General features: G+C 39.9%; 1 protein-coding gene across 4 annotated transcripts in view; it reads right to left on the bottom strand.

Moving 5' to 3' along the window:
• The window catches only part of ipo8 (importin 8), a 154,782-nt gene that overhangs the window by 50,237 nt on the left and 77,172 nt on the right, over positions 1-27,373 (bottom strand). For all 4 annotated transcript variants that reach the window (XM_048548923.2, XM_059652283.1, XM_048548924.2 and 1 more), the window contains 7 exons: positions 21,792-21,881; positions 17,882-17,976; positions 11,351-11,435; positions 9,300-9,434; positions 5,297-5,396; positions 4,953-5,029; positions 690-806 (listed from right to left, as the gene is read on the bottom strand). In XM_048548923.2, coding sequence (XP_048404880.1) covers positions 690-806; positions 4,953-5,029; positions 5,297-5,396; positions 9,300-9,434; positions 11,351-11,435; positions 17,882-17,976; positions 21,792-21,881 — 699 coding nt within the window. The remainder of the gene's footprint in view (positions 1-689; positions 807-4,952; positions 5,030-5,296; positions 5,397-9,299; positions 9,435-11,350; positions 11,436-17,881; positions 17,977-21,791; positions 21,882-27,373) is intronic.

Below are 27,373 nucleotides of genomic sequence, written 5' to 3'. Positions count from 1 at the left end.
AATACATGCACTTGTCCAAAACAGGTATGCTCTTTCAGAAATATAAAACTACACCAATGAAAGTGTACACAGTTTATATTTTGGGCCATGAGGATTTATAAACTCACAGAATATTAAGTACACTTATTGTGGTTGAGCTATGTGCTGGATGTTTGTGGCATTTCTTGATACTTCACGTTCGGATTCTACTTCAGAGAAAGTAGGAGCAAGTTTTGAAAACAGATTATCTATGTTTTCCTTCCATCCTTTTTGTCTGAAAATGCTTACTGTTAGGAGGGAGCCCTCAGCAGAATGATGAATCCACTTGCATGAGCCTAGACAATGAATGCCATCATGCTATTCTCAGAGACAGGAGAGGCAAAGGCCAGTCCCATGTGTTCAAAATTAAGCATGTCCTCTGCAGACGTCATTAAAATCGTGCAAATCAAATGATGGATATTCAGCCTATTGTGCCTCTGTCAACTCTGAAAGAGTTATCCATTAGTCCAATTCCCAGATCCCTCTTCAGATCCTTGCAAAGTGCTGGATTTCTCCCCAATTACAGAGCCCAACTACTTCCTAGCAAAAATCACCTAACACAGCACGGACTAGACTTCAAATGTACAAGCCTCTGGTTCCTTCAGCACAGCTTTATACTGACGAAACTATCAAGGTGAGATTGACATAAATATCTTTGTTCATCAACCTACTTTCAGCAGAATGTCTGCCAGAGAACCGATTACATGCAGTGCTCCATCTTTCTTTCGAGGATCACCACTTGGGTCTGTCAAGATCTGGTAACAAAAGCTCATCATCTTTGGCAAAACCTACAAAAGTCAAGTCAGTTCAAAGTGACAAAACAATGGAACGAGGATGAATGATTTTAAAAAGAAAGTTTGCAATACAGATGATTAAATATTTCAAGTTAACGCTTGCTTTTTTCAACTAATTTATAGAGGGATCTACATTGGTCAAGATGGGGAAATAACCGGGCATTGAACTTGAGACTTGTACCAGGCTTCAGGGTCTGGTCTGTCATACAGCATGAAAACAGACCCTTTGGCCCAACCTAGCTAGGTTTCCTAAACTGAACTAGTTCTATTCACCTGCATTTGGCCCATATCCCTTGAAACTTTTTGAATCCATGCACCTGCCCAAATGCCTTTGAAATGTTGTAATTGTACTCACTTCCACCACTTCCTCTGGCAGCTTGTTTCATACACACGCCACCCTCTGTGTGAAAAACTTGCACCACAGGTCCCTTTTTAAATCTTTCCCCTCTCACCTTAAACATATTCCCCCTACTTTTTGCCTCGCCTACTCTAGGGAAAAAACCTTGGCTATTCACCTGATCTATGCTCCTCATGATTTTATAAACCTCCATAAGGTCACTCTTCAGTTTCCTATGCTCCAGCGAAGTCCCAGCCTAATAACTCAAATCTTTCAGTCTTGGTGACATCCTTGTAAATCTTTTTTGCACCCTTTCCAGTTTAATAACATCCTTTTGATAGCAGGATGACCAGAACTGTTTGCAGTACTCCAAACGTGGCCTTAATGTCTTGTACAGCCATAACATGACGAGTAAGCTCCTATACTCAACACTATGACCGATGAAGGCAAGCATGCTGAATGTCTTCTTCACCACTGTATACCAGTGATGCCACTTTCAAGGAACTATGTCCCTGAACTCCTAAATCCCTCTGTTCAATTACACTCCCCAGAACCCATTAACCGTCTGAATCCTAGATAACAAAGTGTGAAGCTGGATGAACACAGTAGGCCAAGCAGCATCACAGGAACACAAAAGCTGACGTTTCGGGCTTAGACCACCCTGCCTGGTTTGTCTCATCAAATACAACATCTTCTTCACTATCCACTATACCATCAATTTTAGTGTCATCAGCAAACTTACTAGCCATGCCTCCTATATTCTCATTCAAATAATTTATATAAATGATGGAAAACAGTGGACCCAGCATCAATCCTTGTGGCACAACACTGGTCACAAACCTCCAACTCTATCATCATCCTCTGTCTCCGACTGTCAAGCCAATTTTGTTTCCAACAGGTTAGCTCTCCCTGCATCCCACGTGCTCCAATTTTACTAACTAGTAGACCACGCAGAACCTTGTCGAAGGCCTTGCTAATGTCCATGTAGACAACATCTACTGCTCTGCCTTCATTTATCTTCTTGATCACCTCTTCAAATAACTCATTCAAGTTTGTCACACAAAGCCGTGCTGAGTATCCCTAATCAGTCTTTGCCTTTCCAACTGCACATAGATCCTGCCTCTCAGAATCCCTCCAACAACTTACCACTGATGTAGGGGTCACCAGTATGTAGTTCCCTGGTTTTTCCTTGCAACCTTTCTAAAATAATGGCACAACAGTTTCCTACCTCCAGTCTTCCAGCACCTCACCTGTGGCTATCGACAATACGAATATCTCTGTTAGGGACCTGCAATTTCTTCCCTAGTTTCCCACAATGTCCTGAGATCAGGTTCTGGGATTTATCTTCTTTTATGCCTTTTAAGACCCCCAGAACCTTCACTTCTGTAATGTGGACTCTTTTCAAATCATCATTATTTAATTCCCCGAGTTCCCTAGCTTCCATGTCTTTCTCCACAGCAAATACTGATTCAACGATCTCCTTCGGTCCACTCATAGACAGCCTTGTTGATCATTAAGGGGCCCTATTCTCTCCCTAGTTTGCTCTTTTGCCCTTAATATACTTGTAGAATCTATTGAGATTATTCGTAACCTTATCTGCCAAAGGTATCTCATGTCCCCTTTTTGACCTCCTGAATTCCGTTTTAAGTGTACTCCTACACTGGCCACACTGCTCAATGGATTCACCTGGTCCCAGCCGTCAAAGCTTGGTATATGCTTCCTCCTTTTTCTGACCAGAGCCTCAATATGGCTAGTCATCCAGCGTTCCCTACTCCTGGCAGCTTTGCCCTTCATACTCGAAGGAACATGCTGTCCTTGAATTCTTAGTATCTCGCTTTTGAAAGCCTTCCAATTGACAGACATCCCCTTGCCTGCCAACGGGCTCCTCCAACCAACTTTTAAAATTTCGTCACTCATGCCATCAAAATTGACCTTGCCCCAATTTAGACCTTTAACTTGTGGATCAAATCCATTCTTTTCCATAACTATTTTAAAATTATTAGAATTATGGTCACTAGTCCCGAAGCGCACAGCCACTTGCCCTGCCTTACTTCCCAAGACAAGATTGAGTTATACCCCTTCCCTAGTAGGGCCGTCTTTCTCAATCAACTTGATTGAGAAAGTTTTCATGAACACACTTAACAGATTCCTTTCCATCCAAGCCCTTAACACCATGGCAGTCCCAGTCTATGCTTGGAAAGTTAAAACCCCCTATTTGGACCCTATTATTCTTACTAATATCTGCGATGTCCCGACATATTTGGTCTTCAATTTTCTGCTGACTATTGAGGGGCCTAAAATGCAATCCCGTCAAAATGATCACCACCTTATTTCTCAGCTCCACCCATAAGGCTTCATTGAATGATCCCCAGGAATATCCTAAGTACTGTTGTGATGTTTTCCCTAATGAAAAACACAACTCCCCTCCTCTCTTCCCCCCCTTCTACGTTTCCTACAGCATCTATACTGTGGAACATTCAGCTGCCAATCCTGTCTCTGCCTCAGCCCTGTTTCTGCAATAGCTATGATACCCCAGTCTGGTGCAGTTGAGCTGTAAGCATTACACAACATTTCCTAGTCAGCAGCATGCAAAAACTTGATACTTGCTTTGGGAGGTACAATCCATCTTCTCCGCAGAGAAGGATTTCCTCCAACAATCCAGAGCCAGCAAATTTGGCCCAGCAAACTCATAGGTGGCCTGTCCTCAATCTTTTACCATGCCTCTCTGTGCCCAACACATGGTGACAGGAAAGTCTGCTCCAGAACTGGCTCTCTTTTACACGTGAAGCACTTGACCTCCATTCCACGTGCAACAAACCCCAGGCCATAGGAATACAAATAAAATTCTAAGGCACAACAAGTTGTTGAAACAACTTGTCACCGAGGTTTTGATGCATTGATAAATTATTATAAAAAAGTTCTTAAAATCTTGTATATTGTGCCACAAGTCCCAGAGGGAATGAAGATTATGGGATGATTTCTTCATCAGCCCTGGGACTGATTTTGAATACACATTTTTGTGCAACATTCCTCCACTCACTGTATTTTACTGGAGAATTCATCACACCTATTTCAGGAATCTTTGCTGGCGTTCTGGTCATGAGTAGTGTTTGTAGTTCTTGAAGGGTCTGCTTAAAGAATCTCTCTGCTAACAAAATCAGCTGTTTTTAGTGGTGCATCGCTTAAATTGTTGAGTTTGCTGAACAAACAGATTTTGTTGTACTAACTCTCTCTTCACCTCCAACTATTTCCACCAATATTGCGAGGTCAAGGCTCAATTCTTGTTTTAAAAAGAAAGGCGAGTCAGATATTGCTGTAGTTGCATCATTCTGATTGTATCTCAACCGTGCTCGCTATTATTAATTTGGAGAAAGCCTCACTCGTTGTGATTCTCCTCAAATTTATAGCGCTCAGCTGTTAACAATGCCAAAACTGTATAAAGCATCTTCTTGCTGTGAGGCTCCACTTTCAAATTAATACCTAATGGGAAAGTGGTGTTTTTGACATTATTATCAATTATCTGGATCTCATGTCTCTCAAGGTGGTAATTAATGTTGTAAAGGACTTGATTAACGGTGTGGTTTATAGTCCTGATATAACACCCAACCTGGAGACCCAGCCACTGCAGCAATAGTACTAAGTCACATAAAATAGCCAAAAGTCGTGTCCAACTTTCCAGACCTCAAAGCCAATGTTGTTTTCAGCAGCAGAAGAGTGCTAAAAACTTCAAGCTGCAGTTCAAGTACATTATAGTTTAACAGCTGCCGAACTGAATGCCATTTGATACAGAAGTGGTATCTCACCTCCTTTCTTTTCTTTGCAGCGGTGTAAAGGAAGTTCTGGGCTGCAATGGTTGGAGACACATGGTCTTCGAATACATCTGAAAAATATTTCAACAATCTACAAATAAATGTAAGTGCATTTTTCACATACACTAATGAACAACGACCATTGCACTGCCTAAAGTGATACATGCAGCAACCACAGCTGGTTTTAATTATCTTGATTTCACAATTAAATAAAATTACTTTTTGGCTGACACAACATAGAGGAAATAGAAATCATTATCGGGTTCTCTCTGCTTTTAGACATACACTTGAAAAATCGATAGCACAATCAAATCCAAGGATATTTGTGCAGACCTTACCAAATTTCATTCGAATATACTCGTATGGATCCTCCTGCCATAGCTCCTCATCTTCATCTTTGTAACACATCAACGGGAAGGCTACTTCTTCAGAAATGCTCTGTATCGTTAAGGATTTGTTCAGAGTAGGATATCAGGGGTTGGGGGGACGGAAGGAGTGCAAACGATAGTGGTACATGGGGAGCAAGAATGTGAGAAAAAAAGTAACAGCTTCAGACACTTGTATTCATTTATCCAAATTCCTTAATCCAAAATTATCCAACAGAATATGGTCTGCAAATAGTAATAAAATAGGGAATATGCTGATGAAGAAAACACACAAGAACAGAGCAGTACATCATTTCTGTCCTATTTTGCTAGCATCATAAGTGATCATTCTCATGCTGTAAAAGGAACTGTAATGCAACAAACTTCGTCACTTCGGTATAATAATCCAATGAGAATGGAACAATTAAAATGTGTTTATGAAGAAATACCAAGGTCCAACCATGACACTCCTATGATGCAACTGCATAACCAGGGGAGTTCATTAGTCTTCTCATCAATCCTTCACCTAAGCATTTCACTCACTTTTTCTAACCTCTAATCCTCTGGGTCCACTCAAGCTTGGCTCCTTTTGTCAAATATATTGCTAGTTTCCACTTTACCTAAGTATTAAAGCTTCCTTCCCTTTCATTCAAAAACCAATTGTGTGAACACCAAGCCAGCCCACGTTCATCATTCCTGTGCATTCAAAGCAGCAGCACAGTGGAGTCCATTATCTGGTCACAAAACAATCTTAGCTGTTATGACACAGGGATAGAAAGCCAAATTAAATCAGCCTCACAATCACCAAACTCACAACACAGTGAAATAACACGGGCAAAATTGCTCAATTATTGCTAACCAGATTTTACAAATAATAGATCCTAGACACCAAGGTTATAACTTTAATGAAAAGTAATAAGTTATTATTGTTCATAATATGTTTATGTTGTTCATTTAAGTCCAATATTCCTGTCTGAGCCTAGGAAACAACAGAATTGCTTTTGAGCTCATGTAAACACCACTCTTGCAAGCATCTACCAGGAATAATTCAGGATGACTGACAGCATCCCTGTTTAAGAAGGGCAGAAGGCAGAAGATGGGAAATTATAGCTGGTTAGCCTAACCTCAGACACTGGTAAGATTTTGGAGTCGATTATTAAGGATGAGACTGAGGAGTACTGAAAGTGCATGGTAAAGGCCTAGTGATGTTATCATCAGACTATTAATCCGGAAACCTAGCTAATATTTTGAGGATCCACGTTCGAATTCCAGAATTCGAATTCAACAAAAAATACTTGGAATTAAGAATTTACTATTAAACCGCTGTTGATTGTCCAAAAAAAAACTCTAAATGACTCACTTACGTCCTTCAAGGACAGAAATCTGCTATCCTCACCTGATATTGGCCTACATGTGACTCCAGACCCACTGCAGTGTGGTTGACTCTTAAATTCCCTCTGAACAATTAGGAATGGGCAATGAATGTTGGCCTAGCCAGCAATGCCCACATCCTGTGAAAGAATTTCTTTAAAAATAGGGCTGAATTAGCACGGCTTCACGAAGGATAAGTCATGCCTCATAAATCTGTTAGAATTCTTTGAGAGGTAATGAACAAGTTTGACAAAGGAGAGCCAGTGGATGTGATCTATTTGAATTTCCACAAGTTGCTGCACAGACATTTGCTAAAGAAGATGAGCCCGTAGTGTTAGCAAGAGGAACTGGCATGGATAGAGGATTGGCTGACTGGCAGAAGGCAGAGAGTTTTTTCAGGATGGCAGCTGGTGACTAGCAGAATTTCGGAGGGATCAGTGTTGGGGCCATAACTATTCACGTGTATATTAACAATCTACACAAAGGAAGTGATGGCATTGTTGCTAAATTTGCAGATGCCAAAAAGTAGTTAGAGGGACAATACTTTTGAGGAAGCAGGGAGGCTGTAGAAGGACTTGGACAGGCTAGCAGAGTGGGCAAAGAGGTGATAGATGGAATACAATGTGAGCAAGTGTGAGGTTATGCACCCTGGTGTGAAAACTAGAGGCATTGACCATTTTCTAAATAGGAAAACGCTTCAGAAACCTGAAGCACAGAGGGACTTCAGAGTCTAGTTCAGGATTCACTTAAGGATAGCATGCAGGCTCAGGTGGCAGTTCGGAAGTCAAATGTAATGTTAAAATTCATTTCAAGAGGACTAGACAACAATAACAAAGATGGGGAGAAGATGGCCCAGTGAAATTATCACTGGACATTTAATCCAGAGACCCAAGTAATGTTCTGGGAAGCCGGGTTTGAATCCTGCCATGGCAAATGGTAGAACTTGAATTCAACGAGAATCAGGAATTACGAGTCTGACCATGAATCCATTGTTGATAGTCGGAAAAACCCATCTAGTTCACAAATGTTTGGAAGTGGAAACTGCCATCCTCACTCGGTCTACATGTGGTTCCAGTCCCACAGCAATGGGAACTTAACTGCCCTTTGGGCAATTAGGAATGGGCAATAAATGCTGGCATAGCCAGCGATGACCTCAGCCCGAGAATGCATAGAACAATAAAATGTACTGTTTAGGGTGTATCAGGCTCTGCTCTGACCACATTTGAAATATTGCGAGCAGTTTTGGGCTCTGTATCAAAGGACAGATGTGCTGGCCTTGGAGGGAGTCCAGAGCAGCCTCACAAGAACAATCCAAGGAACGAAAGGCTTGTCATATGAGGAACTGCGTCTGTTCTAGATAGAGTTTCGAAGGATGAAGGGGATCTCATTTAAGCTTACAGAACACTGACAAGCCTGGATAAATGTGGTCATGGAGAAGAGACTAGGACTTCAGGGTACAGCCTCAGAGTGAAGGGCCAACCAGAGCGGAGATGAGGAGGAATTTCTTCAGCCAAAGTATGATGAATCTGTTGAACTGACTGCTTCAGAAGGCTGGGGAGGCCAACTCATTGAGGGTCTTTAAGGCAGAGATTCTTGATTCGTTTTGGGATCAAGGCAGGAAAATTGAGTTGGGAAACACATCAGTCAAGGTTGAATGGTAGAGCAGACTTATTTGACTAAATGGCCTAATTCTGCTCCCATATGTTGTATCTTATGGTCTGCAAGGCGCCAGGTGCTGTAGAGAGAGAATAAGCAGCTGAGTATAACAGTAGTTTAATATCAGGAGCATTAAGTACTGATCAACAGTGAAGTTTGTTTGGTCAACATATCAGGAATAACTTGCGAGAGGCAGCATCTCTATCTCTGGGCCAGAAGCTCTGGATTCAAGTCACACCTGCTCCAAAGATACGTTACTTGTTTCAAGTGGTCGATTAAAAGTGTCTAAAACTGACTAGAACAACCAGCGGGTTTGGTGAATTCAGTTTAAGCATTATATCCACATGATTTCCCCTCATTAATTTCATGCCATGTAAAGGTTTCTTTAACCATTTGGGTTACGTAAAAGCCAAACAATTTTCATGGCTTATCTGTGGTTCAAAGAGAAGTTCAAATACATGAAAAGCGAGGCTACCTAACCAGAAGATAACAAGCTCAATTTCCAATCTGATTTGTATCAGCTGATGTTAAATAGGGATTCATCAAATCTTTAGCTGACTTGGCCCTACATTCTAGAATCCCTTCCATAAAATCTTTCCATCTTTCTCCACTCCTTTAAAACATTAAGCTTGACCAAGTATTTGGCTGCCTGCCCTAGTATTTTGCATTGTTCAATGTCAAATTTTATCAGATAACATTCCACTACTGCACTAAAAAGAAGTGTTATATAAATTCAAGTTGTTGAAGTGGAAGAGGTGAAACTGTAACAAGCCCAAGTGCACCGAGGCCAATGGGAAAAAAGAAAAATCTAAATTTGACAGAAATATCCCAAAGGCAAAGAGACCAGATTTTCAGTAATGGTTGTCTCATCCTTTACCAGCAAGTAAGAACATTCAGATGTAACAAAATTAATAGCGAACACAGACACAAGGCTCAAAATGTTGCTCACCTGAATGTGTGGCTTCATTTGTTTCCATGTGAGAGAGTGGTTGACACCTTGATTCAGGTAATTAAGGACTTGCTGCAGTACACGAGGTGCAACATACTGCTTCTGTCGGTACTGATCTACCAGCTTGAGTAGCACCTAGGACAAGAGAACATCACCGATGAAGTACACCTCCCAACTAGACATAGGGCAAGCCAAATAGATGTCTTATTTTCACTTTCACCAGAAACTCAGGCTTGGGCAATTCCTGAATTTTAGGTTTACTGTATATACTTGTTTTCACATTTGAAATCTGTGATTTTGTTTTTGTTTAAAAAAGAAGCTACTCCTACCGGTGACAAAAAATTACATAACATTTTTTTCTTCACTGGAAGCAAAACTAATTCCATACCAATTGGATTCAACTGATAACAGTTATTACCCATTACCTCAAATTTTGAGCAAGCAAGTCATTTATCTCATAAGCCCTCTGGCAATCTTTATGCTCAGTGAGTCTCCTCTACCCATCACTATATCTGTACATTCCTTTCTCCCTCATATCCTTAACTAGCTTTCCTTTAAATGCATTTATGGCATCTACCTTGGATACACATATTTCCTATAGCTACAAACATCTAAAAAGAAAAATAAGCAGACATTTAGGTCAGCGCCTTGCTCAAAGTCACCAAACCTGACTTATTGAGGACAGGATTGCGCCAAACCTTGGAGGAGCTGCCCAACACAATAACATATATAAGTAAAGCCCGTGAAAACATTTTCAGCTGTAAGAGATGAAATAAGGGAGATCCAACGAATTCCGTGTGGATGACACTTCCAACACTCAATTACAAAGCTGAAATATGGAAAAAAAAATCAGTGTTCAACTTGGCTTCCCAGTGAAAAAGATCTACAGTTAACAGCTTCAGACAGCACAAAAGTAGGATAAGGAAAACAAAAGGAAATGCACAACTAAGAGATGAACATTCAAACAACAATCATAGACTACAGGCATTTTCATCCCTCCTGGCTCTCACTCTACACGCTGCAGCTCTGGCTCATAGAAAATGGATGCACTGCAAATTAAATAGGCCTATGCACTTCGCACAAATACAATTCAAAATCAAAAGAAAAGGACTGTGGATAACTGATTGCATTCGAAAGTAGCTAAGTTTTTACTGCATTCAAGAACATTTCTTCAAATATTTTACACCTAAGACTTCCAATTATAAATTAAGCACATTGATTACACGATTAGTTATTTATTCCAAACATTTTCTCTTAAGTCTACAAGTTTTTCCTGATATATAATAGAACTATAACATGCCTTTATTTCCAGTCATTCTTTTACCTTTCTAATGAAAATAATTTCACCTGCATATCACTTAACATTTTGTGCACCAAATGAAGTCTTCATTATACAGTTAATTTACCAGGTTTGAAATTTAAACTTCTCTTATCTTTCCTGTTAGCTGATAGATAGCTAGCTAAATGGAATGACTGAAGGTAGACAGAATGTCTGAAACAGAAAACATACAAATTCCCGTATGGCCTTGTAAATAAAGCCAGCGCTCAGTGTAATACTTGAATTACTTTGGTTCATGAGTGAGTCATGAGGTGTGACTTCATATTAAGAGATGAACACAATATAAACTGACATATTAATGCACTACGGAAGGAGGATTGCACTGTTAGAACTGTGTTCCTTCTTGTAACATTAAAGGGAGGCCTCACGTGTTTTGTTCCAGTGGAAATAAACAAAGTCCCGCTGCGCTATCTTCAAAATAAGGAGTTCTCTCTATGTTCCAGCTAACAATGATTACACAAGTAGCACCAATAATACCATTAAAACAATTGAACTGATAATTTATAGCTTTATTGGCATGAGATTGCTGGTGCAGTGACACAACAACCATTGCTTTTCACAAGGTGATTTGTCACTTTTGAGGCACAATTTTGGAAGTTAGACATATAGCAGATAACAATTAAATAATCAGATGTGGACCTAGAACCAACTTTACATAGCTGACATTAAACATCACAAAAAGGTCATTTCAAGACAATCATTGTGCTCTTACCTGCTGAATGCCCACAGCATATGTTTTAAAAAAGAATTCTGAAAACTCATTATACTCTTTTGTCACATTTCCAGGACTTCCATATCTGCGGAGAAAGTGATTTGTAAAAAGCATAGACAAATGTCATGATCAAATTATAATAAAATAGATATTTATTTAAACAGGTAGCAATCTAAATGTAAATGTTTAACTTTTGGTTTAGCTTACAAGACAAAAATCAGTGTAGTCTATAAACCTGTCCAGTTCGTGAATAACATTCATAATGGAGAAGAGGAAAATGCAATGCAGCTTTGTCAATAGTTGCTTTGGAATTAATTGAGGTGCTGTTGCATAATAATTCAGCAAAACCCAAAACTTTTATCTCAAGACGAATAGAGCACGTCAGGCTTTGAGACAATCTTTCGGCTTTACTACAATCTTCAGGACCATCCTCTTTATCAATTCTAAATCAGAACCAGCACAGACCAACAACTTCTGCTGTGCTTCTTGTTCCCAAACAGCCATGCGGTGGTTGCCAGAGTGGTGAAAGCCACGTATTTCACTGAGTTATGAATTCCATAATGTTCTCTTTTTCTCTGTGGAATAATTTTCCACCAAAAACCTTTCTTGATCCACAGGGAAGAGCTTATGTATGGCCCTTACTCAAGGCACAAGCGGGAGTAACAGCAAACTGGCTGCCTCTCAAACACAACTTGTGTGAAGCATTTTGCCTCTGCTCAGCTGCTAGCCATAGCAACTTTTTGAGAGTGGGACCTCACTATATGGGGAATGCCTCCATTCCATCACCACTCTCAGCAAATCTTACTCAGTTTCACCATGGGTCACTCTTCCCAAATTGAACTTATTAATGAGGTACAGCGCTCTCAGCCTCTCATTTGCTAGGTATTGACAAAAACCACTTTCTCTGGTAGCAAGGTGGTAGCCATGATCTTTTTTTTAAAATGGAGAAAAGCGAATTGATGTTAAAATATTCAATTAATATCTGTCCAGATGCAAATAACAACTACTTCTTGGTAATGTCTCTTGAGCTTCTGTTCCTCCTTTCTCAAGGTAGTTTTCTAAGTTTGGAAACACAAATAATTTTGAATACTCAACAACTTTTTCACTGCATTACTAACATCTGGTTCTAGTTTGGAGGCATTTCTAGTGATGCAGCATCTCATCATTATTTCTCCCTCTATTGTTGACATTATTAATTGTTGTAGTTATCAATATGGGCAATTCCAGGTAAACAGGTGACAGAAATTGTGTAGAAAGGAAAACAGTTACCTCAGCAGAATTAGACAGTATGTAGTGAACATTTGTCGATCAGAAAGGTTCCATTTTTGAGCCTCATCTTAAACTCAGTCAATTGATCTCAGCAGGAGTGAAGGTGCACACATCATCAGTTATTTAGATGAAAAATGGTAAATGTCATTTCTAATCATTCTAACACGTTTGGAAATTAGCAGAGTAGTTTCAGCTGCAATGTCACCCAAGATCGTAAAATTTATCAGTGCTCACATTATTCACGTGTACACTGTAATGACAACTCGAGTGGCTTTCCTCAGTTGACCATCCCCAGCAGTGACACACCTTAACAATGAACCAATGTAACCAGGATGGGAAAGGAGGAAAAATATAAGTTGATAGAGAAAGCCAGTGAAATATCATATAAGTATGGTACACTGCTACAAAGGGGCAGACCCTAAAGATAAAATACTTATAAAAGATGGCAGCAACTGCAAAGTCTATTTCAGATGTGTTAATATTTAAGAAGGCATTCAAGAAACATATGTAGCCCAAGAGAATCGGATGAGATCCAATAACATGGCATGGGATTTAAATATTGATTGTGAAATAAATTTTCACAAATGAAGACTGCTAGAATGCAAGACACCATTGATACTAAAACTGAATATAATCAAGTAGAATTAGTTCTTTCCAGGGTTAAAGCGCTTATATATTAAAAGTATCTGCCACAGACTGCTGAAATAAATGGAGGCTCCATCATACAGCTCAAATGTCTAGAATTGCACCAATCATTTGGAAAGTGGCAATGTAGTTCTTATATTTAAATTGGTCAGAATTATCACTAAATATGGCTTAACATCAACCAGAATTAGTGAGTTTTGAGAAGATTTGTAGCTCAGGTTGAGTTTCTGGATGTGAGTTTGCTCACTGAGCTGGAAGGTTCATTCCCAGACATTTCGTCACCATTCTAGGTAACATCTAATAGAGACATGCACGAGAATTCCTAGAAGCATGGCATTCCAACCAGAACTCCATCAACAAACACATTGATTTGGAGCCCATCGACCACACTCTGAGAAAAAGAACAGGAAATGACATCACCAACGCAGGAAATGACATCACCAACCCTAGGAAACTTAAACAGATAAATAGAAAGCGGGACATAACACCAGCACTTCACCGGAGGCTCACTGATGATGTTACCTAGAATGGTGATGAAACGTCTGATAACTAACCTTCCAGCTCAGCAAGCAAACTCACATCCATCAACCACAATTCCCACTGACTCTAGTTTTGTTAGGCTTTCCTGATGTCAAAGTTGGTCAAATGTGCCCTTGATGTCACATGCAACTACTCGCACCTTACCTTTGGAATTAAGCTCTTTTGTCCATGTTTGCATCAAGGTTGTAATGAGGTCAGGAGTGCTGTGGTTCTGATGGAACCCAAAAATGAACGTCAGTGAGCTGGTTATTGCGAACAAATGCTGCTTGACAGCATTGTTAGTGACACCTTCCATCGCTTTGTGATGATCAAGGCTAGTCTGATGGGACAATAGATAGATGGGTTGAATTTGTGCTTTTTGTAAACAGGGCATACCTGGGTAATTTTCCACATTGTAAGGCAGATGTTGGTGTTGTAGCAGTACTGCAACAGCTTGGTTAGGGGGTATGCCAAGTTCTTCATCAGAAATTTTCAAGGCTAGAATGCTGTCAGGGTCAAAGCTTACGCAGTATCCACTGCCTCCAGCTATTTGCTGACATCACTGAGGTTTAATGTAATTGGTTGACAACCGGTATCTCTGATGCTGGGGGCCTTGAGGAAGCCGAAATGGATATTGTCGCAAATATTGCAGTCTTATCTTATGCACTGATGGACAAGATTTCCCCTTCATTATAGGCAGGAATATTTGAGAAGCCACCTCTCACAGTGAGGTAACTTCCTACCACCACTAATGATTGGTTGTGACAGAACTGCAGAGCTTAGATCTATTCCAGTGGTTGCGGAACTGCTTAAAGCTGTCTTTCAGTTACTGCTCATGCTGTATGACATGCAAGTAGTCCCATTTTGGATTCTGACCTTGTTGACAGCTTCATTTTTAGGTATGCCTGACGCTGGTTTTAGCAGGCCTCACGTACTTGTCATTGAAGCAGGGCTAATTTTTTGGCCTGATTGAGTGTGAAATGTGCTAGATCACAAACTTGTAGATTATATTGCACTACAATTTTTCTGCTGCTGATGGTCCACAGCGCTTCATGGATACCCAGGCTTCAGGTGCTAGATCTGTTCCAAGTCAATCCCATTTAGCATGGAGATAGTACCACATAAAACCGCAAAAGGTATCCTCAATGAGAGGACAGGCTATCATCTCCATAAGGACTGTGCAGTCTTCACTCTTACTGATACAATCAAACATACACATCTGCAGCAGATAGATCGATGAGGATGATGTTGTTTTCTCTCTTGCTGATACCCTCAGCACTTGCCGCAGACTCAGTCTAACAGTAACTTCCTTTATGGCTTGACTAGCTTGGTCAGTGGTAGACTGTTGAGCTAATGGACATGAAAGTCCCCAACTGAGAGTACATGCTATTCCCTTTTCACTCGGCATGCTCCCTGCTCCATGCTGAACACCAACTTCAGTAATGATTCATCAGTTGAGGGAGATGTGGTGATCAGCAGGGGATTTTCTTTGCCTATGTTATACCTGATTCAATGAGTCTTCATGGGATTGAAGTCAATGTTGAGGATGCCAGGACAACTCTCCACTGACTGCATACCACTGTGCTGCTACCTTTGCTGGGTCTATCCTGCAGTGGGACATGGTGTTTTCTGAGACTCTAAGGTACAATTCCAAAGATCACTACGACAGTGTCAGGCTGTAGCTTTATTAGTCTGTGGGAAAACTCTCCTAATTTTGGCATAAGCCTCAGATGTTCGTAAGGAGAACCGTACAGGGTTAACACCATTGAGTTTGCCCTCGTCATTTCTGGTGTCTAGTTTGATGACATGGGTCATTCCAGTTTCATTCCCATTTTGAGATATTCTAGCAGCTGATACAACTGGCCATTTCGGTTTTGTTTTTAAACACACACAGATCAGAGCAAGCAAGGACAGCAGTTTCCTTTCCCTGACGAGCATTACTGAACGAGTTAGACTTTTACAACAGTCACGGATGGTTTTTTCCACGATCATCCTTGAGGGTTTTAATGCTTGAATTTTATTAAATTTGAATTCTATTTGCCCTTGTCCCCTGGACATTATTCAGATCTGTGGATTATCATTCTGCACTGTAACACTAAACCATCACCTCCCCAATTCAGCAAAAAAAAAAGAAAATTATAGCTTATTGAGCAGAAAATTGAATGCAAAAATAGGGAGAAATGCTTCCGCTATACAGGGCATTGGCAAGAGAACATTTGGAATACAGTACAGGGTCATGTACAGTATCAGTTTTCTTACTTGAGAAGGATACAAATATGATGGAAGCAGTTCAGAGGAAGTTTGTTTGATTAATATGTGAAATGGGCTGTTGCTGCATGATGAAAAGTTTGACAGGCTAGGCTTGTATTCAAGTGAAAGGCAATTTGACAGATATCTGTAAGACCCTGAGAGGACAGGGCGCATGTCACCTGTGACAACCAAGGAGGCAGTTTGAAACAGTACTAAGGGGTGGAGATAAATATAATGTATTTTCAGAGGGTCATTAGTCTTTGGAACTCTGCTTCCACCCACTTTTGTTCTTGGAGAAACATGGTAATCAGATCAGTTATGATCCTCTTGAATAGTGAAAGGTCGGTTGAAGGGCTGATTGACTTACTCCTGTTTTCAACTTCTATTTTTGGATACCACACTAAAATGAATGGAATATTTAGCAAAAAATATGAAGTTGGTGGATGCTGGAGATTGATAGTGTGCATCAATAATTTCAAAAATCCTTGACAAAGTTTATAGAGAAGGCTCTTTCATAAGGATGTACATCTAAATGTTGATATTTTTAAGGCTGTTGAGAAGGATCAGAGGATTCTCGTGTAAGGCAACTAGAGGTGCATATTTTGCCTGGACAATTAAATTGTAAAAGTAGAACTTCTTTGTCCAAGCTTCGGTCGTGCCATTTCTAAAACAGTTTTGATCTGTAGATTTGATAAAGGTTCATCGAAGTGCTATTGAGAACAATGAACAAATTAGACACTGTTAAAGTGGATGTTATTTAAGAATGGCACATTAGGATGAAAAACCAAACCAAAAGAAAAAGGACAGAAATAACAGATGTCAGGAAGATTTCTGAAGAAGGGTCTAGGCCCGGAACATCAGCTTTCCTGCTCTTCTAATGCTGCTTGGCCTGCTGTGTTCATCCAGCTCGACACCTGGTTATCTCAGATGTCAAGAAGTGTTTCTTTTCAAAGTTATTGACATGTGCAGCACATGGCCAGGCATATCTGTTGCAAGCATTGAAAAAGAGATATAGATGGATAACTGCACGCAGTACCATGTCTCTCGTATTCAAGAAGAATGATACCAATAATAAGTGGAACATTATTAATAGCTGTTGATAACTTAAAGGCCAATGTGCGTTGGTCATTGCGAACTACAAGCCTCAAATACCCATGTTTCTGGTGCTGCTGGTTCTTTCATCTTATACTTTGCCTTTATCATGAATGATTCAAGTCCTATCTTCTGTTATCTTTCCTTCAACATTTGCTTGTCAACTGTCAATGCCAATAATTTTCTCAACAGTCAACAAGCATGTTGTATCACTTCAAGTGAATATTTAGGGTGTCCTTTTAGAGCCTTAGTTATCTGATTTGCTTTCTTTTACCAGGTCCCCATGACCACTTTCTGTAAGGAACAAGCATCCGCTCATCAATACGAAGTGAATTTTGGAACTCGCCTTAGGAGAGAGGTTGAAGAGGAATTACAAGTGTTTTCCTAAACTAAAGGAAATATTATGATGAACACTGTGTAATGGAGGATGGTATGTTCAAAATAGAATGGGCGAGGTGGGTGAGCTTCTCTTTTTCTTTGCATTACACTCATGAGAAACAAATGTACACACGTTCTGTTTCATCTCCTTAAAATAAGTCAGGAAAAAGGGACACATGTTCAAAAGAGGGAAAGGCAAAATTTGTGGCTGATATCTGAAAGTTTTTAAACATAAAATAGGTCATTCCTGGAACGGGTCAATGATTAGAATTATGGAGGCAAAAATACAGCAATCAATTAGCAGCCCCAATGTTGTGACTTTCTGGGATGCATGCATTTAGATGTGCCAAACAATACATTTTTTGATCTACCCAATACCTTTCAAACAGTCTTGTAACCAAGTGCAAAGCCCACTTTTTACACTTCCACCACACCAGCTCAGGCCTGTCATCTTCATCCACCTGCAATGTTTCCTGCAAGGTAAAGGAACAGTTGAAAATGCGTTCTGCTACTATTACTCCACAGCATACAGTAAATTGTACATTCACTCATTTAAATAAATAGTCTGTTTCAAGTAGTTATGACATTTCTCAAATTTTTTGGAGATTCAACTAGCCATGACACCATCATTACATCTTCAGGGTCGTAGTATAATGCCTCATTGTTATCAAGGAAATCAGGGGTTACTCGATTTTTTTTTGAGCAGTTCAGAATCGGTTTCAGTTCAGGAAAACAAGTGCATTCTATCAAAAGGGTTTTGGTTTGTGAAACCTCAAGTCTCTTCTGCAGGAAGTTTTGAGCTATCAGAACTGAAGAGAGACTTAGATCATCAGAACTGGCAACAAGTCTCAAGGCTCTTAAAGCTATAAAGAATCAGTTAAGTAAGATATTAAAGACTTAAGATAGAAGTAACAGTTAACTGGGATGTAGTATCTGTAACAGATATGATGCGGAAGCAAGTTAAAATGCTGTTTTGCAATTTGCATTAAGATCTTTCTAAACTATAATACAGAGCTTTGTTTTGCTTCCCTTTCACCAAAAATCAATTTTTTTACAGAAAGAAAACTGGAAGCCTTGTGTGAATATGTTCAGTAAATAACCATCATTCTCACCAAGTGCAAACAAAAAGATGATCTGTCAAACCTCGTTTTACTCGGGAATCCCACTTGGGCGGTATTAACATTGCGTGGTGTCGTAATTAAATGCTGATTATTTAAGGCCAAAACACCAATCCATACAGGTTATTATTAATTTTATCGAGTCACTTTTTTAAAAAAGTTCACTTGCTCATCCAGCGTTTATTGCCTGTCCCTAGTTGTCCTTGAGAAGGCAATGGTGAGCCACGTTTTGAACCGCTGCAGTCTACATGCTGCCGATAAAGCATAACGCCATCAGGACAAGAGTTGCAGGATTTTGACCCAGCAACGCTGAAGGAACAGTAATATATATTTCCAAGTGAGGAAGGTAAACAGCTTGGAGGGGAACTTGCAGATGGCAGTGTTCCCACATATCTGCTGCAGTGTCCTTCTAGATGGAAGTGGTCATGGGTTTGAAAGATGCTAAGGCTCTTTGGTGAATTACTACAGTGATCTCGTAGATGGTATACACTATGGTACTGAGTGACAGTGGTAGAGAGAGTGGACATTTATGGATCTGGTACCAATTAAGCCAGTTGCTTTATTCAGTGATGATCGTGCCATTGAATGTTTAAGGGCACTGGTTAGATTGGTTCTTATTCGATATGATCATTGCCTGGCATTTGTGGCGCACAAATGTCTCTTGCCACTTTTCAGCCTGAGCCAGCTCATGCTGCATTTGGACACGAACTGCTACAGTGTCTAAGCAGTGACAAATGGCATTGAACATTGTGCAGTTATTAGCGAACATCCCCACTTCTGCCTTACACTACGGGGAAGGTCATAAATAAAGCAGAGGACGGTTGGGTCTAGAACAATAAGAAGTATTAGTGGAGTAATAATGTAACATGTGCAACTATTCAAACTAAAGTCACGGTTTCCCAAACTGAAAGAACTCTGGATGCTACAGTTGGAGCATTTGCAATTTTCTTACTATCTTTTCGTACCATTCCTCATCAGCTAGGTAAGTGGTACGTAGAAAGTATGGCGTTCCAAATTTTCACACCATCGCAACTGATTGCAGTATTTCTGCCTAACTCAGGTGCACAGTCTGGAACCAAATGACGTGTTGACAAGAATTATTTATACACTGACCTGCTGTGACTTGGGAGAAGTATGAAATGGTTTCCCGATCAATTTCCTACTTACGTTTAATGGCAAGAAAAATCCTCCTTCCAGAGGAAGCTGTTTCTGGCAATAGCTAGCTTTTGTGCTATGCGATCATAGCTCCTCTGTCCTCACTGTTGCAGAGTCCACCAGATCCACCGTTGGGCATCACTCACAACCCAGGGTGGGCCAACTGGAGCTGGTACTGACACAGCGGCATGGTCAGCCACACCCTGTGTTTTTTTTTAAATTCATTCACAGGGCGAGGGCATGACTGGCTAGGCAGCATTTATTGCCTTTACTGAATTAGCCAGAGCTAAGTGAACAGCCAATCACATTGCTGTGGGTCTGGAGTCACATGAAGGTCAGATCGAGTAAGGATGGCAGTTTCCTTCCCTAAAGGACACTAATGAACCAGGTGGTTTTTTTCCGACAATCAACAATGGGTTCATAGTCAACATGAGACTCTTAATTCCAGATATTTAGTGAATTCAAATTCCACCATCTGCCATGGCAGGATTTGAATCCGGGTGCCCAGAACGTTATCTGGGTCTCTGGATTGACAGTCCAGCGATAGTAGCGTTAGGCCATTGCCTTCCCCGACACCAATCAACTATCCCTGTGATTCTGTTAGTATTAATATGCTGCTAATTATTAATCGCACGTATTAATTTCAGTCAATCCCAACCCTGAACTGAACAATAGTTTCCTTGTGATGTTGGTGTGCTATTCTTTTTCTCCACAGTTTATACTAATGCAGAATAATTATTGAGCATGCCTGTGATTTCCTTGCTTCCATTAACAACATCGCTGTTATAATTTAAGGGGTCCACATTGCTCCTAATTATCCTTTTTCCTAACAGTTGTAAAAGAGAGAATTATCTCTGATGGTTCTTGTTCTTTTGCGGCTTTTTTTCATACTTTTTGTTTGCAGATCTTAGAATTTGCTTTTGTTACTCTTTGCTATTCTTTGTACATTTCTCATTCACCAAGATGTGTACTTTATTTTGCATTTTAAATACATTTGCTTTTTTTTTGCATTTTACTTGTGCTCTCCCTTCTTTTCCATCAAGTAAAACTCCTACCACTTGAGACATAAATTGATTCTGTATCATGTTAAATTCAGTTTCAATGCCTCCCACTGGTCGAACGTTATACTCATTAGCAGATGTATCTCATGATCAAATTATTGCAGGTAGTCTGCCTCATCAAATTGAAGGCAGTACTATATAGTAACAAGATAGATGTTTTGGATTTCTTTCTCTGAATCATTATTTTGATATAATAGCAATCATAAGAGATAGATAGTGAAGCAGTAACTTGAGGGGGAGGACAGAAGGAACACATGGGAGAGATGAGAGAGAATACAAAACAAAGAACATTAGCACAACCACATTAGAAAAATAGAGAGAAAGAAGAAACAGACAAAAAAAAGAGAAATGTGACAGGAAAGAAAGGTCAAAATAAGTGCACAATCCAGATTTCAAGCAAATCTTTGAATATGAAGTATGGTAAAGGTCACATCTTTTCTGTTTTTTCCAGTCCAGAAGGTTGCTCACCCAGATTTAGATCAACAAAGTCTAAGTAATCTGTAATGAGCAATTGTCTTATTTTGACAGTGCACAATGACAGGAACTGTGATGCATTGTTTAAGAGATTGAAGGTCAAAGGGATCTTAGCTGGTCTCAGTAGGACAGGAAGTTCCTGCATGACAAAAATGTCTGGGATTTTTTTCAATCACTTCTATTTCATAATATTCACGGCAAATGATCCAGACAATAAAAAACTGTTGATCTGTTTGGGTCAGGAAAGTGACAGATAGGTCACATACACATCCGAAAGGGGAGGTGGAGATGGGAAAGGGAAGAGATATACATAGAGAGGGGGGAAAAAAAAGACATCAGAGAAAATGAGAGGACACACACACACACACACACACAGAAGCCCAACAACAGGGATAGGAAAGCAGCAAGTATACGTAAGCACACACCTGATTAGGTGACCATATTCAATGCAACAAAGTAAATGTTTCAAAAAGCACTTACAGAAGGGACATCTCGGTCAATGATTGTTCGGAATATTTCCATCCATTGAGTCATGGTTTGTTTATTTACCAGTTGCAGTGGTAGTGTATACTAGGAAAAGGAAACCAGAGAGACTACTTAGTTGAATAAATCTCTGAAAAGTAATTCAAACTGTCAGAAATTTCTGGTTACAAATGTAGATCTTTCCATCTGGTTCATATTTAACTGATAGAGTTTCAAGATCAGTCACACACATAGCAATGAAGATTTGAACATACTCAACTCTGCTTAGTGAAAAACATTAATAAACAGTGGGGTGACACAATTTAATGATAGCAGAAGGTAATTTTATCTGGAAAAATAAGCAAAGAAGGGTTTGGTTCCTCTTACCTCTCCCTGTGTAAAACCCTAAGACAATAAGTAACTTTATTACCAGCGAGATAACCATGATGGAAGATGGGAGAAAATATAATTCTTCCATTTTTACCTTTTTACCTTAGTGATTCTTTTATTTACTCATGGGATATAGCTAGGCCAGTATTCATTGCCCAGCCTGAATAGCCCTTGAGAAGTGGAGATGTGCCGCCTTCGAAAAACACAGCAGCCCATTTCAAGTAAGCACATTTGCAATGACATTAGCGAGGAAATGTCAAGTCTATGAAACAGCAACAATGAAAAAATGGAGGCTTATTTTCTATCAGGAAGGTGAGTGGCTCAGGGAGCAACTCGCAGGAGTTCTGCTGCCGTTGTGTTTGAAATGTGGTGTTTAAAGAGTCTTGGTGATTTTCTGCAGTGCATTTTGGGGCGGCACAGTGGCTCAGTGGTTAGCACTGCCGACTCACAGCACCAGGGACCCGGGTTCAATTCCAGCCTTGGGTAGCTGTCTGTGCGGAGTTTTACATTCTCCCTATGTCTGCGTGGGGTTTCCTCCGGGTGCTCTGGTTTCCTCCCACAGTCCAAAGATGTGCAGGCTAGGTGGATTGGCCATGCTAAATTGCCCGTAGTGTTCAGGGGCGTGTGGGTTATAGGGGGATGGGATGCTCCAAGGGGCGGTGTGGACTTGTTGGGCCAAAGGGCCTGTTTCCACGTTGTAATCTAATCATCACCATCTTATACATGGTCCATACTTCTTCCACTATTAGTCAAGGGAGTGAACGTTTGTGGATCAAGTGAGCGGTTTTGTCCTGATCGTATCAAGTTTCTTTTTAAGTGTTGTTGAAATTGCACTCATCCAGGCAAACAGGGCGTATTCCATCACACTCCTGACTTGTGCCCTCTAGATGGTAGATTAGCTTTGATGAGTCAAGAAATGAGTTACGCCCTTCAAGACTCCTAGATTCTGCATTGCTCTTGTAGTCACTTGTATTAGTTGGTTAGTCCAGTTCAATTTCTGGTCAAAGGTAACCCTCAGGAGGTTGATACTAGATGGTTTCAGTGATAGCAATGCCACTAAATGCTGAGAGGTGGTAATCAGATGCTGCTATACTGGAGATGGTCATTGTCTGAAGTGTGTATGACTGTATGCTACTTACCACTTGTCAGCCCAAGTCTGAAGGATACTGCCAGGTATTACTCTATTTGGACACGAACTGCTTTAGTGGGAGGATTTTTTAGTGATGCTGAACACTGTGTATTCATCCCCACTTCTGACCTTATGAAGAAAGGAAGGTAATTGATGAAGCATCTGAAGATGATTCAAAGCAGAATACTACCCTGAGTTCCTCTACCACTGCAGTGATGCCTAAGAGATGAGATGACTGACCTCCAAAAACCACAACCATCTTCCTTTGCACTAGGTATGGCTTCAGCCAAAGGACAGTTTTCGTCTGATTTCTATTGATTCTAATTTTGCAAACGTTCCTTGATGCAACATTTGGTCAAATGCAGCTTTGATGTCAATGGCAATCACCCTCATCTCACCTCATTTCCATTAATCTCCCCTATCTTCACACTATCACAATGAGATACACGCAACCGACTACACTAGCTAGTACACCAGCAACCTCATGGTTATTAATTATGAGATTCTTTTTGAAAATAGGATTTATTTATTACAAAGGCAAGTACTGTTTAAAGAACTTAAGTTTTAGAAGAATATGGAAAAGTAATTTATTTCAAGCTTTATGGAAATACCTGGAGTGATTTTCTTAAAAGAGGTAACTGGAAGCTGCCTAGCATATCTCACTCATTTTTTTTGAAGGAAAACCCTTTTGTTGACTTCAAGATGAAATCTACTCTCTCTCTTTCGAAACAGGGTTTGAAGAAACATCAAGTTTATAATTCCTGAGCAAATTGTGCCTTCAAGACTCCAGAAACAACCATACATGATTACTGAACTGACCATGTGCCAGCACTCAGAGCAACATACTTCAGAACCTTCTCTTTGTATACTTTTGTTGACAAAAATAATTTATTGGCAAAGTATTTTCATTTTCAGAGAGCCAATCTTTTTCAGAAAATTTGTTTTATTTCACTTCGTTTTTGAGAAGAGGGTGTTTTGCATGTGGAGACAGTTTAACAGGTAAGCGTTTATATTGCTATACCACTGTCTATTTTAACCAATTGCTGTATCTTAATTAAATAAGTTTTGTTTCAATAATAAATGAATACTAGTGCACATTAAGAAACCTGGTTGATAGATCTTGTTGTTTAAGTAGTTAAGATATTTAATTGGTAATTAGAAATAGTATTTTCATTTTATGTTTTGACCCATGGAGTCGTGGAACTACAGTAATGGCATATTCTCCTACAGCTGCAGTTGCAACAGCTACACAAATGCAAGGCATTTTTGAAATAACAATCATCATCAAGGAGTAAAAGACTTCTTTCTCACAGTTACTGGCACAGAGTATTCAATATCCCAATGCATCCCTATTCAACACCTTATCTGCCACACATGGCTAAATAGAAGTGTTGGGAATTATGTTTTTGACTTGTAGCAAATAAAAATATGAACAAATTTTAAAAATTTAATAAAATAAAAATTTGAGTAACAGACAAAGTCATCAACAGAATGATCTCAACATTCCGACATTGTTACAATGGCTGAAATTTAAAAGCACTTCAATAATCTGTTCTGAGCTGTGTCAGGTTGTGAAAGGCTCTCTATAAATGGCAAGTCTTCCTCAGTCATATGCATACAAATGTTACCATTTACCAACAGAGACACAATTATGATGAACAGCAGAGCATGAGTGCACTTTGATTCATTTCAATACATTGGAAATGCCAACATTTCTATATGGAGTGGACAGTCCAAAGCCGGGTCAGCTGAACCTGTCACAATCATTGCTCCAGGCAGAAAAATGCTAGCTCAAAAAGTGGCGAACGAATTGATGGAAAGATACAACACAGGAGGCCATTCAGCTCATTACAGAATTTGCCTTGCCTTAAAAAAAAAGACCAAATATATACACTTATCCCTATAACCCAAAACTTTGCACTTTTTCCCTCTTTTTAAGCATGTGTTCAAATGCCTTTTGAAAGTTATTACTGAAGCTATTTTTCTGGCACTACATTCCAGGTTATCATAAATCGCAGCATTTTTCTCCTCATGCCATCTTTACCTCTTTTGCCAATTACCACAAATCTAGCTTGTCAGTGCAAAGGAAAAGCAACATTCAATTATCATTTGGATGGAGCACTGGAGCAAGTCTGATACATCTCAGGGTGCAAGACAAGGTTCTTAGCAGTCACTAGGAAGTCATCAACGCTTGACACTGCATTAAGATCGGCTGAATCAGATTTGAAATTTCGCTGAAAGTGAAAGCCTGCAAAGCTTTACACTGGATAGAAGCTGATATTTAATTATATAAACACCTTGTTAGAAAAATAGTTTCTGTTTAATAATGCTTGGAGGAACCAACTTTTGAAGGACCATGGAAGAGAATTATTTCAGGTTCTGTGGAAATACTTACAGTGGTTTGTTTAAAAAGGTCAATGGGAATTCACTGTGGACAATGGAGTTTTTTTTTAAAACATGGTTGCCAGCAAATTAACACGATTGGTGAAAACCATCTACTTTGCTTTAGATTCCTGCAGGGGCCGCTTTGAACAGTGATTGGCTTGGGCAGGTGCTTACAGTTGGAGCAAAGCATTTTTAAAAAATGGACTGCATCGGTATTTGAGGAGTCGCAAATCGTGCTGAACTACGTACAATCACTGGCAAATGTCACCACTTTTGAGTTTATGATGAAGTCTTGGATGAAACAGCTGAGGCCACTTGGGCTGAGAAGCATATACGGAGGAACTTCTGCAGAGCTGTCCTGAAGCTGAGATAACTGACCTCGTGCAACCACAACAACCTTCAAACGCGCCAGATATGACTCCAACCAGCAGAGAGTTTTGCGCCCGATTGCAGTTTTGCACAGAATCCATGATACTAAATGCTATCAAATGTGGGCTTGATATCAAAGGCTGTCATTCTCACCTCAGGAATTCAGCTCTTTTGACCACGTTTGAACCAAAGCTGGAATGACATCAGGGGCTGAGCAGTTTTGATGAAGCTCAAACTCAATGTCAGTGACCTTTTTCATGTGAAGTGATGAGAAATTAGTTTTAAGGCAGGGTCAATCCATCAGGCATTGTCAGACTGCCTACAACCTTGTGCTTTTGTTGTACATGAATGTGTGTTGGATTGGCATATTATGCATAATTATGGCTAAATAGCAACTAAAGAATGTTACACTTCTTCACATTTCTCAAAGTAAACTCCATAAAATTAGATATCCAATGGAAAAGCTGTTCCCATTATAGTATTCCATCATGAAGCTGCTAAATCGTAATTGCAAATGGAAGTGCTCTACTTGTGTACAGTGTGAGCTTGAACATGCAGTTTCCTAAGAGGACTGAACAGAGAAAGACTGCAGAGGAAAGTGAAATAAATAGATAACAACACACAGGCTTTCTGTAAATGTGTCCTTGCACTTCAGTAATCTGTCAATATTCGGTGATAAAGTACAGAAAGAATTCTCAGTTAAACACAGCACTTGAGGGATATCAATACACCCGGTATACTGATAAGCTGGGACTTTTGAATACGATGACAGGAATTTATATTGTTTTTCATGACCCCAAGATAGCCAGTGTGCTTTCAATCAAGAAAGCATTTGTCAAGTGTAATCACTGTAGTGTTGGAAATGTACATCGAAGATGCTAGTAGCCGCAATGTGTGAGGCTAAGGGTGTGGTGCATGGAAACCAGTATGGCCACCAAATAATAAGAAGATGAGGTTATTAACAAATGCATGCTAGGGTATCTGTATCAGCTATTTAAGTGGGGCCATTAAAACCCTGCTGCATTGATGAACTTATTACCTTATGAATCGCCAAAGATGTGGAACAAGACTGGATGCCATCATGGCCATGTTTATTGTTATCAGATATATATTTCTTGATAAACTCCACTCAGATTTTTGAACAAAAACAAAGTTCTGAGGAAGGGTCGTCGGACCCGAAACGTTAACTCTGTTTTCTCCTTCGCAGATGCTGCCAGACCTGCTGAGATTTACCAGCAACTTTGTTTTTGTTCTTGATTTTCAGCATCCACAGCTCTTTCGGTTTTTATTCAAATTTTTGAATGCCATTCCAGGATTTGTTCTCGGG

This window comes from Stegostoma tigrinum, chromosome 18 (genome assembly GCF_030684315.1).
Source record: "Stegostoma tigrinum isolate sSteTig4 chromosome 18, sSteTig4.hap1, whole genome shotgun sequence".
Classification (NCBI taxonomy): Eukaryota; Metazoa; Chordata; class Chondrichthyes; order Orectolobiformes; family Stegostomatidae; genus Stegostoma; species Stegostoma tigrinum.
This window is presented reverse-complemented; position numbering and strand designations above follow the sequence as displayed.